The following is a 13,837-nucleotide window of genomic DNA, read 5'->3' as shown; positions in this document are numbered from 1 at the left end:
GTGAAGTGAAACGAACGTCAGTGGAACATCTCGCCGCGTCCCCAAAGGGGGACACCACTTCGCGAGGCCCCTTTACCAAAAACAACATCGACAGTGCCTGTTCCACGGTCGTTAAAGAGCGGCCTGCTGCCACGTCCTCCGTTGGGTTGCGTGGACGTAAGTTATCCCTCGAATGCAGGGCCACGGAAATTAAGTGAAAATCCGAATTTGTATTCATTTTTTTTTGGGTGAAGCAAACTTGCTACACGTGCCTGGATTCAAACCCAGGGTTTTCGTGGCCCTGCCTCCGGGTTGCACCACGGGCTATTCGGGAACGATGCCAATTTCGCTCTGGGCCCTGGGAGCTTCTTCACACGAAGCCAAGCGGTAGCCGCATGCATTCGCCAGTTCCTGAAGAAGCTTCCCACACGTAGTGCGAAACCTCGGACAACTCGGAAACCCATCTGAGAGCTGGCATCACGGGCCACCTGAGGTAGCCGGCAAAACTCCCCGAAGTGTTATTATTTTGCGTCAGTTCATTGTTTTTAGTGATTTTTTAAAATCAAGTGATTTGTTCAAGTGTCATGTGACGTTGTTTTGTTCTGAAGTGGGGCCAGTATTCGAACTGCAGTGATGTCACATTAACGAGGATAATCTGGGTAATTACTTTATATGTTATAGGCGCAGCTGGGTAGGGCGGTCACGAGCACTGTTGCTACCCAGACAGTTTGTGTGTAATCACTGATTCCATTCCCGTTCAGCGTCTCCGCATATGAAGTGTCTCCACATCTAAATACCAAAAAAACAGTCCGCCCGGGTCCATCGGTCTCTCGGCTTTCCAGACCCATTCATTTCCCAGCAGCATCCGTTCACGGGCGCACATTCTCAGAGACCGACGTTTCACCTTCCGGGTCACATCAGCAGGGTCGGGCACGTGAATCAAGACCGCCGTTTGGTTTGCCGGCCAATCTCCGTGCCTGCTCGCCGCTCTGAAAGGAGGGCCGACCGGCCAAACAAAACACTCCACTCCACCAGGAGGCTTCTCCATAATAGAGAGGGGTGTTATTTTTTGGGTTAGGGGCCGTCCATAAATGACGTCACGCACCTGGGGGGTGAGGGTGGGTCAGACATTTGTGACGATGTTTGAGAAATGTGACGTCACATCAAAATAGTAAATTTAAATATAAAAAAACAACACGTTCTACTTAATTAAATAGACTTTTAAATAAATGTTTTCTCCGACAACATCAGAGTGCAGCGCCACATTAAATACGCACTACAATGACAATAGTTTAAAGCGATTTGAAGCATGTTAAAAAAATAATTGGGGGGGGGGGCAGAGCTTTGTGACGCCATATTTGAGGGGGGGTCTGACTTTTTGTGACGCCGTGTGACGATGGGGGGGGGGGGGGTCAAAAATCTCGTGACGTCATTTATGGACGGCCTCTTAGATCGCGTGAATATAAATGTGTCCTTAAGCCCGCCACCACCCGACACAGCCAATTCGTGAGGTTTGTCACGTAAACACAACGTGCCCACTGAGTTCAGCACTAATCGGCTGAAGTGCTGGAGAGTAAACCCACTGCAACATTTACCGTTCGACTTACGACCTGTCGCCGGTAATTACCGTAATTATTACAACCGCAGCCTCATGGGGCGACAGCAGCCAGAGTTGTATGTTTCTCTCGTTGTGAAAAATGATGCGGCCAGCAACTTCGTTGGCTTTGTCCGATGTCGTAGCCCAGCCAAAATAACGAGAAGAGCCATCTTTATACATTATAGACTGCCAGTAGGCTCACTCAGGTAAATAACCATTGCTACAGTCTACATTATAGACTGCCAGTAGGCTCACTAAAGTTAAGAACCAGGCTACAGTCTACATTATAGACTGCCAGTGCGCTCACTCCGATTAAGAACCAGGCTACAGTCTACATTAGTGGTTTTATAATTTTTATTCACTTTATAATTTATTATTATTATATTCTATCTACGTAACTTTACCGAAAGAACTAAAGAGTATGAATTCCCGCAGTCACAAAAGTTTTAAGTAAAAAAAAGAGACATCTTTCTTCGAAGTCGGCACAAAATCTCAACGTTTCAATTTGCCGCAATGCGCACGAAAACAACAACAACGACAGCAGCAGCTGCCACTCAGCGGCGGTGACTGCACCACGGCGCTTGTGCCAAGCTACGTGCACCTCGAGTCCACGTGAAGTGTCGAACGCCCGCCGGCGGCAGGAGGTCACGGGGCAGATCCAGCAGGTTTCATGGGGTGGACTGACTGATGTGACTTGCCGATGCACCGATGCAAAGAAAACAACAACAACAACCGCCATTCGCCACTAAGTGGCGGTGACGTCACCACGACGCTTGTGCCAGGCTATGTGCACCTTGAGGCCACGTGAAGTGTCGAATGCCCACTGGCAGGAGGTCACGGGGCAGACCCAGGTGACACGGGTCGACTGACTGAGATGACTGAGATGACTGGCTGATGCACATCCTGTGCCCCCTACTGTGCCACTTGCTGTGCTTTAGCCATCCGGCGCTCCGCTCATTGTTGTGAGCGTCGCTCCTACGCCCTCCGTTGTTATTGGAGTGCGACTGCCTCCAACTGCCCAGTAGCGTCCTTCACGAGCCTCCTCCACAAAGGCCTATCTTGACACCGCTGGTACCAGTCATCGGCAAGTCCACTCAGCTCCACGTCGTCCTGTACCACATCACTCCATCTCTTCTCTAGCCCGTGCCGCGCCCGTTTAGCCCCCTCGATCCGGCCGAACAAAAGCTGTTTAGGCATGCGGTTGCTGGGCATGCGGGCTACATGGCCCAGCAAACGCAGCTTTTCCTGCTGGAGGAGCTCACCGATGGGACTTTGCCCAGATCTTTTAAGGATTTGTGAGCTCCTCACACAATGAAGCCTGCTTAAACCCAAGATGGATCGTAGGCAGGCCAGCCTAAATGTTTCTAACCGTCAAAGATGCTCCATTAGGGGGGTCCACGTTTCGCAAGCATAGAGAAGGGAGGGAATGATTGTGGCCGAGAAGACCTGAAGCTTCGTGCGGAGCGACAGACCAGGTAGCTTCCACACAGCGTTACGCAACCGATGAAAAGATATTGCCGCTCGACTGATTCGGAGTGAGACCTCTGCTGTTAAACGGGAGCCGGTCATGAGCACACTGCCCAGGTATGGGAAACTCTCCACTCTCTCCACAACTGCCCCATCACCGATTGGGCGTTGTGGGAGTGGAGTGTCCGATGTTACAAAATACCCAGGCAGGTGCTTAGTTTTGGTGGGGCTAATGGTAAGGCCCCACCTCTTAGTGGCACGCTCCAGTTTCAGCAGCAGCGTCTCCAACTCCTCCTCTGAATGAGCAGCTATTGCCAAATCATCAGCATAAATAACGTGGTTGACCAATAGGGAGCCATCCCTTGACCACACCCGGGCATCGATCAGCCTCCCATTATATCTGTACCAAATGGAAATTCCCCCGGTACAGCTATTGAAGGCTTCACGAACTACATGGTCAAAATAGATATTAAATAATGTGGGAGCCAGAGGACATCCCTGTCGCACCCCAAGGTGTACAGGGAATGGCTCTGACTCCCGGCCACGAAGTTTTACCCAGGCCCGCTCACCATCATGAAGGTCCTTAATGATCGTGAGCAGAGGGTCAGGGACTCCGAAAGCACAAAGAACAACCCAGAGCCCAGGCCTACTGATGGTATCATAGGCCTTGACCAGGTCAATAAAGCAGAGATGTAGGTCTTGTTGAAATTTCCTACACCTCTGCTGTAGCAGACGGACAGAAAATATGGCATCTGCGCAGGACCGCCCTTTCCTGAAACCGCATTGGGGCTCCGCAAGCCTCTCCTCAGCGTGCCTAGCAAGGCGATGTTGAATAATCCTTGCCATGACCTTCTTAAAAAGGGGGACCACCAGGGCATCCTTCCAATCCTGAGGAACCCGTCCAGTGGTCCAGACTGTTGTTATGATGTCATGTAGGGCAGTCTGTGCACAAACGTCACCCTCCCTCAGCATTTCGCTTTGGAGATTATCTCTGCCCGGTGCCTTTCCTGGTCTCAGACTCTGGATTGCCTTCAGTACTTCCTCAACAGATGGCACCTCAGTCATCCACTCACCGGGGGTGACTTCTTCCAATATTTGAGGCACTGCAGCCTCAGCAGGGTCATCCCCACTTTGTGCCATGATGTTTTCCTGGCTGAAGGATTTCCCCTCCCCCAGGACCTCACATAAATGCTCAGCAAATCTGCAAACCTGTTCCTGGGGGTCGGAGATTGGATCACCGTTTTTCCCCCTAATGATGGTAATAGATGTGGTGCTGCAGGTTACTTTTTTGATGGAGTTAAAAATGGATTTGTGATCACGGGCAGACTCCATCTTCTCAGCAACCCGCGACCACCACCCATCCTTGCAGCGCCTCACGGCTCTCTGAATCTCCGAGCGAAGGCTGCGGTAAGCCTCCTCATTCTCTGACGTGGGATGCTGTAGACGATTAGAGTGGGCTTGTTGCTTTTTCTCAACCATCCTGAACACCTCCTCTGTCAGCCAGGCTCTCTGGGGAGGTCTGGACCGCGTATCCAAAGCAGCCATTGCAGCTGCATGAGTCACAGTCCTAAACCTTGCCCATTTACCCTCAACATCAGAAGGAGTGGGGGACGATGCCAACCCCAGCTGCAAGCGATGATGAAATTATTGCTTACAACTTCCATCAGCTAGCTGAGACCAGGCCACCTTAGGTTGAAATGTGTCCTGGGTCTACATCCATCACCGAAGTGGAAGAATGGCAGGCGCATCTTACAGATGACAAGTCGATGGTCAGAGGGCAGATCAGCTCCACGGTAGGTCCTGGTGTCAAGGACATGGGCTCGCATCCGCTGGTCCGTCAGTACGTAGTCCAGCAGATGTTCTTGCTTGGACCTGGCATGCATCCATGATGTTGTGTGGATGCTCCGATGCCGGAACAGCGTGTTGGTAATTACAAGCCCATGGGTGTGCACAAAATTCTAGCAGCCTTTTACCGTTATTATTGAACTGATCGGGCCCATGCCTTCCAATCACTTTAGACCAGGTGCCAGCATCATGACCAACTCGGGCATTGAAATTACCCAACAAGATTACTCTATCCCGAGGGGCCACTTTAGCCAGCACCTGTAACAGGAGGTCATAGAAGGCATCTGACTCATCGGCCTTGCCTGCATCCCTCCACGGATGTTAATCTTCAGTGGGGGCATAAGTAACCATGACCACCACTCCTCGCCTCCAGTTGATAGGAAGGTGAGCCCAAAGTAGCCTGGGGCTTACAGCTTCGCACACCTCACCGCCAAACTCCCACGCCCCCTTAATAATTTTGTTCAGAAGAAGAACCACACTCTGTTGTTTGGCAGTCTCCTGCCCCGAGTAGAGGATTGTCCACCCCTCATGGTGGCAGGAGCCAGAGCCGGTCAACCGGACCCCCTAAACGCCACAGAGATACAGGCGATACCGGTCCAGCTCCCGACAGAGGAGTGGCAGCCTCTCCTCCACAGTGAGCGTTAGAACATTCCACGTGGCAATCCGAAGTGGCTTTTCGTTGTTTCTGGAGGAGCCCCGAGGGTAAAGATTAAATCTCCTGGCTCCGCCAAATGGGGTTTGGCCAGGAGACGTCATAGACGCCTGTCCCCCCGGGGCCTCCGGCACAAGCTTATTAGTTACATATATGTATTCGTGGTTTAGTGGTAATTTATTGAAGGTGGAGGGGTTACCAGCCCCTCGCACCCGTCCACAGCCCCCATTTAGCCACTGTGGGTGGACAGAGATGCCATGAAGGGAAGAGGCCGATCGGAATTGGCCCTCCCCCCACGGCACTGCCCGCGGCAGCGTTGCCCGTCCGGCACCGCGAGGAGGTAGGGGGTTACACACAGACACACACGCAGAGTCACAGACACACACACACAGACACACACAGAGACACACACAGACACACACAGAGTCACGTACAAAACCCGTCGCGTCGCGAAACAGTTCCGCAAAGACTCCGCCCGCGTGCGGCAACCTGAGCTGCGGGTTTCCCCCCCCCCGACCCCGCAGCCTCGTGCAGCGGCACCCATCATAAGTGGGGGGCAAGGTGGGGAGGGGGGACGGTGGGCGCGAAGGGGTTGAGGGAGCAGCAGGGGGGAGGAGGCTGTGATTAAACAAGCTCTCGTTAAGGTGATGGCGCTTGCTATAATTATTCCGCCTCTTGCCTGCGGTGCCCCTATAAAGGCTCGCGCGAGGTGGGGGGGTCGTTTATTAAAGCAGAATTTGCTGTTATCGCATTTCCCCCCCACCGGTGTGCTGTTGTCTGTGAGAATGTGTGAGTGTGTGTGAGTGTGTGTCTGTGTGTGAGTGTCTGTGTGTGTGCTTGTGTGTGAGTGTGTGTGTCTGTGTGTGAGTGTCTGTCTGTGTGTGTCTGTGTGTGTGAGTGTGTGTCTGTGTGTGAGTGTGAATGTCTGTGTGTGAGTGTCTGTGTGTGTGTGTCTGTGTGTGTGTCTATGTGTGAGTGTGTGTGTTCTGTGTGTGTCTGTGTGTGAGTGTCTGTGTGTGGTTGTTTGTAGCGGTTAGAGCTACGCTGCGCTACGAACCTGCCACAACACCGGTGACGATTATCTGAACCGGTCCTGGACCTCTCCTAGGTCGACTCAGCCTCAAATGAGTACCTGGTGCGGTGTGTAAACATCGCCACTGGGGAGACAAATGCGGCCGGGCGTGGTGCTGGCCACCCACCGTTCTACGTAGGTGCTTGCCAACAGCACTTGCCCCTACAGTCTGTGAAGGTTATACGAGGCACCTTTGTGGTCGTTGTTTCGTGAGTTCACGTACTCGACAGAAGAGCCCGTGACCTCGCTGTTAACTCATTTCCCTGCACGTGTTCCTCCAAGTAGTGCAACCGCTTTCTTTCCGTGTCTTAATTAATTGCTCTAAGGCTGCTGTTCTCAAACACAAAAGGGTTACTGAGAAAGCCTTTCAGTAGAGGGGTGCAAGGCTCCGGCATGGATACCGTGCAAGAGAATTGTCCGTGGGGGAATTTCATCGCCTCGCCAACACCGCGTCCACTCGAGGCGGTGATTGTGTGTCTGCGTATCGTGGTCTGAATATCCCTGCGGGGTTGACTCCGTACGTGTGCGAAAGACGTTCAGCGTACAACTTTCTATTCTTTCCGTCACTTGCAAAGGCGTCCTGCCGCTGGCCACGGCAAACAAGCGCACGACCGTGGCGTGTCTCTAGTGAGTGAAGAAGCCGTGCGGAGGGGAGGGGAGGAGGATGATGACCACGGGGCTCATTGAGGTCTCCGACCAGACTCTCGTCAGCCTCCTCGCAAAGCTTCCTCGCGGCGCGAATCGAACTCATCTGCTGCGCTCGATTGGCGATGCGGTTTGTTTTGTAGCTCTGAACACACGAGGCATGGCTCTGGGAGCTAAGTCTGGTGAGCAATGCGTCGTTGCAGCAGACTTCTGCCCAGATTTCGCCATTTTGCAGGCAAGCGCGCAAGCGAGGACGCTTTATTGGAAAAATAAGTAAAATTTAAAAAAACTTTTTCAAATACACGCTTTTTTTAAATTTACTAGTAATGGCAGAATTCCACGACTCCATGATGTGGCCTCGAAGCTTGCCATAACGTATGGGACCGTGGCCAATTACAGCCAACGTCAGTTGACCGTGGACAATTAGAGCCAAGCCGAAACATATCATGTAAAAAATATTTCATTTTCATTTTTTATGATAGAATATAATATTGTCATCAGTATGACATAAGTATACCAAGTTTGCAGTTGATACCACATTGGGAAGTGGGTTAAAATGAGTTACAAGATTTGAGGATACAACAACAACAGACAGAGTGAGTTAAATGAAAGCGTGTTAAAACGAGAGCGCTTTCTCATGATTGTCATACGAACCTCATGGCGGTACCCCTGGGGTACCATTGTACCCCGGCTCTCGCATAATGTCCGTGATGCAGTCACTGTTAGTCAGTTGATGGTCGGCGATGCTGCAATCGACTCATCTCGACGAGCTGTACACGATGCACTATGTAGCATCGTGTACAAGGTTTCAGCGCCATCGTCCTCACTGCGTGTCGACATCGTGGAGTAGCACTGATTTCGGATTGATTGGTACACCAGTCGCAGATTTAAGTACACCCCTGGGAAAAAAAGTGTTCCAGAAATACACGATTTAATTGCCTCGTCCCATTTTGTATTATTTGGTAACCCGGGGTAGCGCCATCAGGATCACATTCTTGTCGGGTGGCATCCGGCGGTCAGTTCCCGAGGAAGCGCCCGGCACGCGGAGCGAAACGTCGGACACCGTGCCAGACAACTCAAGCCGAAAAAGCGCCGCGAAACCCTGCGCACCCCAGGGGGATCGTTTTGATGGCCACTGAACGCGACTTACGAACAGAGTACATGCCCTGTCTCGTTTGTAAGTAGGGGAGTCGCTTTACAAACATGGCTTTGGGTGGCCCCACGGCTGGCAGGATGGTTTAGTTTGTATGTGTTTGGGTGATTTGTTTACCTTGCTTGTGCTTCGCACTTCTATTATAGTTCTGTATTGTTTGTTGATGTAACGTTGTTCTATTGGACATCTGTGAAAAGAGCTGCATAGCTCCATCGGAATCTTTGAGTTTAACGCGTCGGCTTTCGCGACCCAATCTACGGAATCTTCCAGTATAAATAAACATTCTGATTCTGCTCGATGGGTCACCTCGCCCACCGTCGCATTTCTTGCAAGGCGGTCCTGTAACTTGTAAAAGTGCTCGCTGACCTGACGCGCCATGCACACTGCTGAACATCTGGGAACCGACTTGGACGTCTGTGAAAAAGAGCAGTGAAGCTCATCGGATTCCTCCAGGATAAGTGCATATTCTGATCCTAACATTACAGGTTGGGGGCCGTTCATAAATGACGTCACACGATTTTGGACGATTTTTGACCCCCGCCCCCTCGTCACACGGCGTCGCAAAAAGTCAGACCCCCCCTCAAATATGACGTCACAAAGCTCTGCCCCCCCAAAAAAATATAAAACATGCTTCAAATCGCTTTAGTCATTATTGTCATTGTAGTGCATATTGAATGTGCCGCTGCACTCTGATGTTGTAGGAGAAAACATTTATCAAAAAGTCTATTTAATTAAGTAGAACGTGTTGTCTATATTTATTTAAAGTTGCGCATTTTCATGTGACGTCACATTTCTCAACCCCCCGCCTCGTCACACATCGTCACAAATGTCTGACCCCCCCCCCCTAGGTGCGTGACGTCATTCATGGACGGCTCCTAGGTGCTTCTTGCTAACAGCCCCAACGGTCTGTTGAGGCTAAATGGGGGATCTTTGTCTTTGTCTCTGTGCTTGCTTGTACAGATACGTACGGAGAAGCCGCTCTTCTCATCCAACCCTGAGCTGGACAATCTGGTGAGTGGCTGAGGCTGTCATGTGCACATGGGGCGGCCTAGCAGCACCGTGCAGACACGCGCAAGCACAAGGGCACATCGTGGCACTGCATGGCATCCGCAGCTCAGGAACTGACCTATGGCTGTGAATTGAAAAGGAAAACTGATGAACAGATATCAGTAGCCATAATCCTATTTCAACAGTTTTAGTGGATATTAAAATGTGTTTCATCCCTAACCGTTGACTCGACTCACAAGTAGGCCACAGCCATGCAACTGACCAGTCTCGTAAATCACGCTGTCGGATCTCTCTCAGCATCAAATCCTCGCCGTTAACCTCGCTCAATCCCGCCGAGGCTGCCTCCACCCCCTCCGCATCTCAGATGTAGGGGGCACGCTGAGCCAGATCCTGCCCGAGGTCGCAAACGTTGCTCGAGACCATCAGGAGCCCGCAGACTGAGTGGCGTTCGCGTCGCGACGTCGGAGGGCCCGTAGGCCCATAGCCATACTCGGCGCGATAAGTCACTTCGTTTCATGATCGTGAGCCACTTCCATGCACGTGGCATCGCGGCCACTCGAGTTTAGGATGCGTGCCACTGGTCAAATGCCACGGTAGCGAGATGTTAACTACCTCGCCTGGTATACAGGAGGTCGTGGGTTCAATCCTGACCCTGACGCCTGCTGTATATTTGTAGTTTGCGTGTCTCTCTCCCCTCCACATTTAGAAGTGTGCGTTTAGAGTATTTGGCTGCTGTACATTTCCACGTGATAAGCCACTTCGTTGAGCTATCATTTGTGGCCAGGTTGCTTGAACTTCTAATTAAGCATGAATGACAATCCTTTATACTTTCCTCACCGCTGGATCTCACACAAACAAATTCGGTTTTGCGAGCATTTGTGGCCCGGCGGTAGTGCAGTACACCACTCGTTCCAGAAGTTCACGGTTCTAATATGACAGGCCGCCCTGGTCATTACTGTGGTGCGTACCAACCACGCAGATACGTGCCGTCCGCTTCACAAAGGGGCGTTAACGATCCCCTGGTGTAAATTCGAAACGAGTAGGCCGTTGTCCGCCTGCGGTACGGCCACATTTACAGAATTTGAACAATGACCCCAAATTACTCAATTGGGGTCGCGCAGAGCGACACTCGCTCTGTCCTGGCTGACTGTGCCCGTCTGTGAAGCACAGTCCTTTCCCTCGTGATAGCCCTGCACTGTAATAATGGTGCGAATATCAAATGTACATCCTTATCATTGCTATTCATGCAACCTCTTTGTGGTCGTTTGAGATGTGCCGGATTAGTGTGGTGGTGGTGGTGGGAGATGCTAACCCTCGTGCCTCCCTTCTCCGTGCAGATGATTCAGGCCATCCAGGTGCTGAGGTTTCACCTGCTGGAGTTAGAGAAGGTATTTTGTGTGAGTGATTGTGTGAGTGAGTGATTTGGTGTGTGAGCGTGGGGAACTGTGGCGCAGCGTTGAGCATGTTGCACTTAGAACCCAGTGACGAATATCCGAACTAGTCCTGGGCCTCCCCTAGGTCGACTCAACCGCAAATGAGTACCTGGTGCAGTGTGTCAACATTAGTACATGGGAAACAAAGTCGGCCCTGTGTGGTGCTGGCCACCCACCCCCTCGTGTGCCATGTTGGCCTTTATAGGCGATCGCTAGCAGCACTTGCCCAACCAGTCTGTTAAAAGGCTATACGGGGTAACTTTGTCTTTGTGACGAAACTTCTAGCCTGCTCGGCAGTGCGAGTTGGCGATCAACTCACCGCCGCTGACCTTTGTCTCCGAGTGGGTGATTGTGGGAGTAAACGTTCGCGAGCGAGTGAGCGGCGACTACGTGAATGAGTGCGTAAGCAAGCGAGTGTCGTGTGGAATCAAAACCAATGGGACGTGGCAGTTGGGGAACAGCAATATGACAAAACCATTGTGCACGGTCTGAATATTCCTTGGACCTTCTCTAGGTTGACTCAGCCTTAAATGAGCACAAGGTGTCATGTGTGAACATCATCACTCGAGATATAAAGGTGCTGGTCATGCATTTAATAGGAGCTGAGAAACAGCGATTGGCTGAGCCGAGTGCTGTTTGTGTTCAAGTGGCGATGTCCTCTCTCATTCCATGCTGCTGTTCCTGGGTTCCATGCCATCACAGATACTTTGCACATGAAGAAGACAAAAGGACTATTCATAACCGATTTTTGGGATGAGGCTCGTCGCGCCGCAATGATCTGGCCAAATGTATGTGGTCAGGGCCCTCCACCACCCAGCCAAAGAAATAACATTGTAACGTGCGGTGGGCGTTTTGCGAGGCACCAGCTACTCTTGTGTCAGCGCACACTGGTGGGTTTGGAGAGCAGTTCCCTTGGCAAGATTTTCGCAACGTCTTTTAATCTTCTGCGTACGGGTATTTGCGCGCCGCCGTGCCCGCGTGTGCGTGCGAGGCCACGTGGGTCACTGTTTACGCGAGGGAGCTCGCCGTCTGTGATGGAGGCGGACGGGGGCTGGAGGAGCAGGTGTTGGGACAGTTGCGGTCCGCGCGGATCCGGTGTCAAAACAATCGTTGCAAGCGCAGCGTTACGTCCCCCGCCACCGCAGCGTCGCGCATCACCCATGTTGCCCCCCCGCGCCAACTTAAACACAAACCACACACAGGGCGAATGCTGCCACCCCCACTGCACTCCCCCCCCACTTCCGGTAATTTTCCCACGCACCATGGGATGCCCCCCCCCCTCAATGGTCGTATCGCTCGCAACGTTACGGCTACCGCATCGCGCACTCTCACATGCGCTTCTGCGGCCGTCTGGAACGCTCTTCCGATATTCGGCAGCCACTATGCACTTTTAAATCTAGATTGAAAACTCATTTATTTAGAACTGATTTTTGTTAGTGTTTACATTTTTGTCCGTCCCCCGCACCTCCGATGAGCATAGATGGCTCTGTACGGTGCGAAAGAAGTTCAACGTAGATACGTACAAGGCATCGGTGGGGAAGGTGCCCGGGTATTCGTATCGGTTTGCTAGTTTTGAGCCAGCGGTCAGAACATTCTGAGACCCTTTCACAGGACTCGGTCCCTCCTTCGCCGTTCACCATGGTCGCGCTCGGTGGCGGTGGTGTTTTTCGTGGTGGAAGGCCATCCTCCTACCCCCCCCCCTCCCGCGTTCCCATTCTTCAGTTCTTGACACGCCGGCTGCGCTCGCAGGAGGCCTCTTGCCGTTCTCGGTGGGGCTTCCAAACCTGGCTACGAGTTTTGAAGGGGGCCGCCGACCGATCGACCGGGCTTGCTGAGCGGCCGCGCGCGCGCGGTGTTATTGGGCGCCAGCCAAGCGCGGCGGCGGCGGGCGCCCTCGGGTTTCCGTCGCCGCTTCCAAGTCTGCGCGAGCGAGGGAGAAAAAAAATAAGAAGAAAAAAAACCGAATTTCGCGCCGAGCGGCTCCATCGCCAAGCCGCCCGGGACGCGCGGCCCGCATTAACCCCGCTCGCCGCACTGTCAACGTCGATTTTCCAGATGTCTTTATTTTATGCAAGTTTATTCAAAGTTGCGCCCCGTCTGTCTCCCCAGAGGGTAATGTTATGCATGAGCGAGCGGCGCCCGTAATTGCACGTCGAGTTGGCCCGCCCGCGCGTGCCCGCACGCGCGTTGCGCGCCATCGCGAGCCTGCCTGTTGGCGGGCATGTCGCGGCCCCTCCGTCTCGTCGCGCCCGCACGCCTTGGCCCTCGTCGTCTTCCCGCTCTGCACCGATGCTGCTCTCGGCGTCCTTCGCGCGCGCGGCAGAGGCCCGCGGGCTAGGCGGGCGTGGAGCCATCGGCGTTGAAATCCCCGCGCTGCTTGGACGACCAGAGGCAGACGTTGTCCTGCAGCCGAGACGGTTGGAGCCTCAACTTCAGCCGAGGCAGGGAGGGGCGCTCCCCCTGAATTTTACGAATGCGGTCACTACCTTGTCCTCCCTCCGTCCGCTGCCCCATTCCATAAAATTAGACCAAAAAACCCCCTTTAATTTTCATCATACTTTTAAGCACCAACCAATAACTGCATAAACAAAAACAAGACGTCATGTTTTATTCTGAATCAGTGTTGATAGAGAAATCATAGTGAAATCAATCAGGATGTGATTGCATCAGGCGCAGTGTAGCGGCCACGGTTCCACCAGCAACGGTGACCGTGCGTGTAAACACACTCTGCGTGTCCGTAACCAGTTGGAAACCCATTGAGATGGGCGATCTCATTCGTAAGTATGACTAAAGTTACCGGGAGTCTGTTACCATTACGTATTTACTTTTGTAAGGCTTTGTGGGGACGCGTGTTTGGCTTTGGGATTTTGGCTGACATTTGCATGAAAGAGCTTGAATTTCTTAAGAGTCGAGCGAAACAGTTCGGCGAGTGCCAAACATGCGGCAGACAGCAGGCGTGGATATATATATATTTTAACAAAAATAG

At 52.4% G+C, this 13,837-nt stretch overlaps 1 protein-coding gene across 4 annotated transcripts in view; it reads left to right on the top strand.

Moving 5' to 3' along the window:
• Positions 1–13,837, top strand: part of LOC144943266 (homeobox protein Meis1-like) — a 251,869-nt gene that overhangs the window by 51,068 nt on the left and 186,964 nt on the right. For all 4 annotated transcript variants that reach the window (XR_013639471.1, XM_078870606.1, XM_078870605.1 and 1 more), the window contains exons 4-5: positions 9,371–9,421; positions 10,756–10,806. Coding sequence is in view for 3 of the 4 variants with exons in the window: in XM_078870606.1 (XP_078726732.1) it covers positions 9,371–9,421; positions 10,756–10,806 (102 nt within the window). In the remaining variant the exon portion in view is untranslated. The remainder of the gene's footprint in view (positions 1–9,370; positions 9,422–10,755; positions 10,807–13,837) is intronic.

This window comes from Lampetra fluviatilis, chromosome 30 (assembly GCF_964198595.1).
Source record: "Lampetra fluviatilis chromosome 30, kcLamFluv1.1, whole genome shotgun sequence".
In the NCBI taxonomy this organism is placed as follows: domain Eukaryota; kingdom Metazoa; phylum Chordata; class Hyperoartia; order Petromyzontiformes; family Petromyzontidae; genus Lampetra; species Lampetra fluviatilis.
This window is presented reverse-complemented; position numbering and strand designations above follow the sequence as displayed.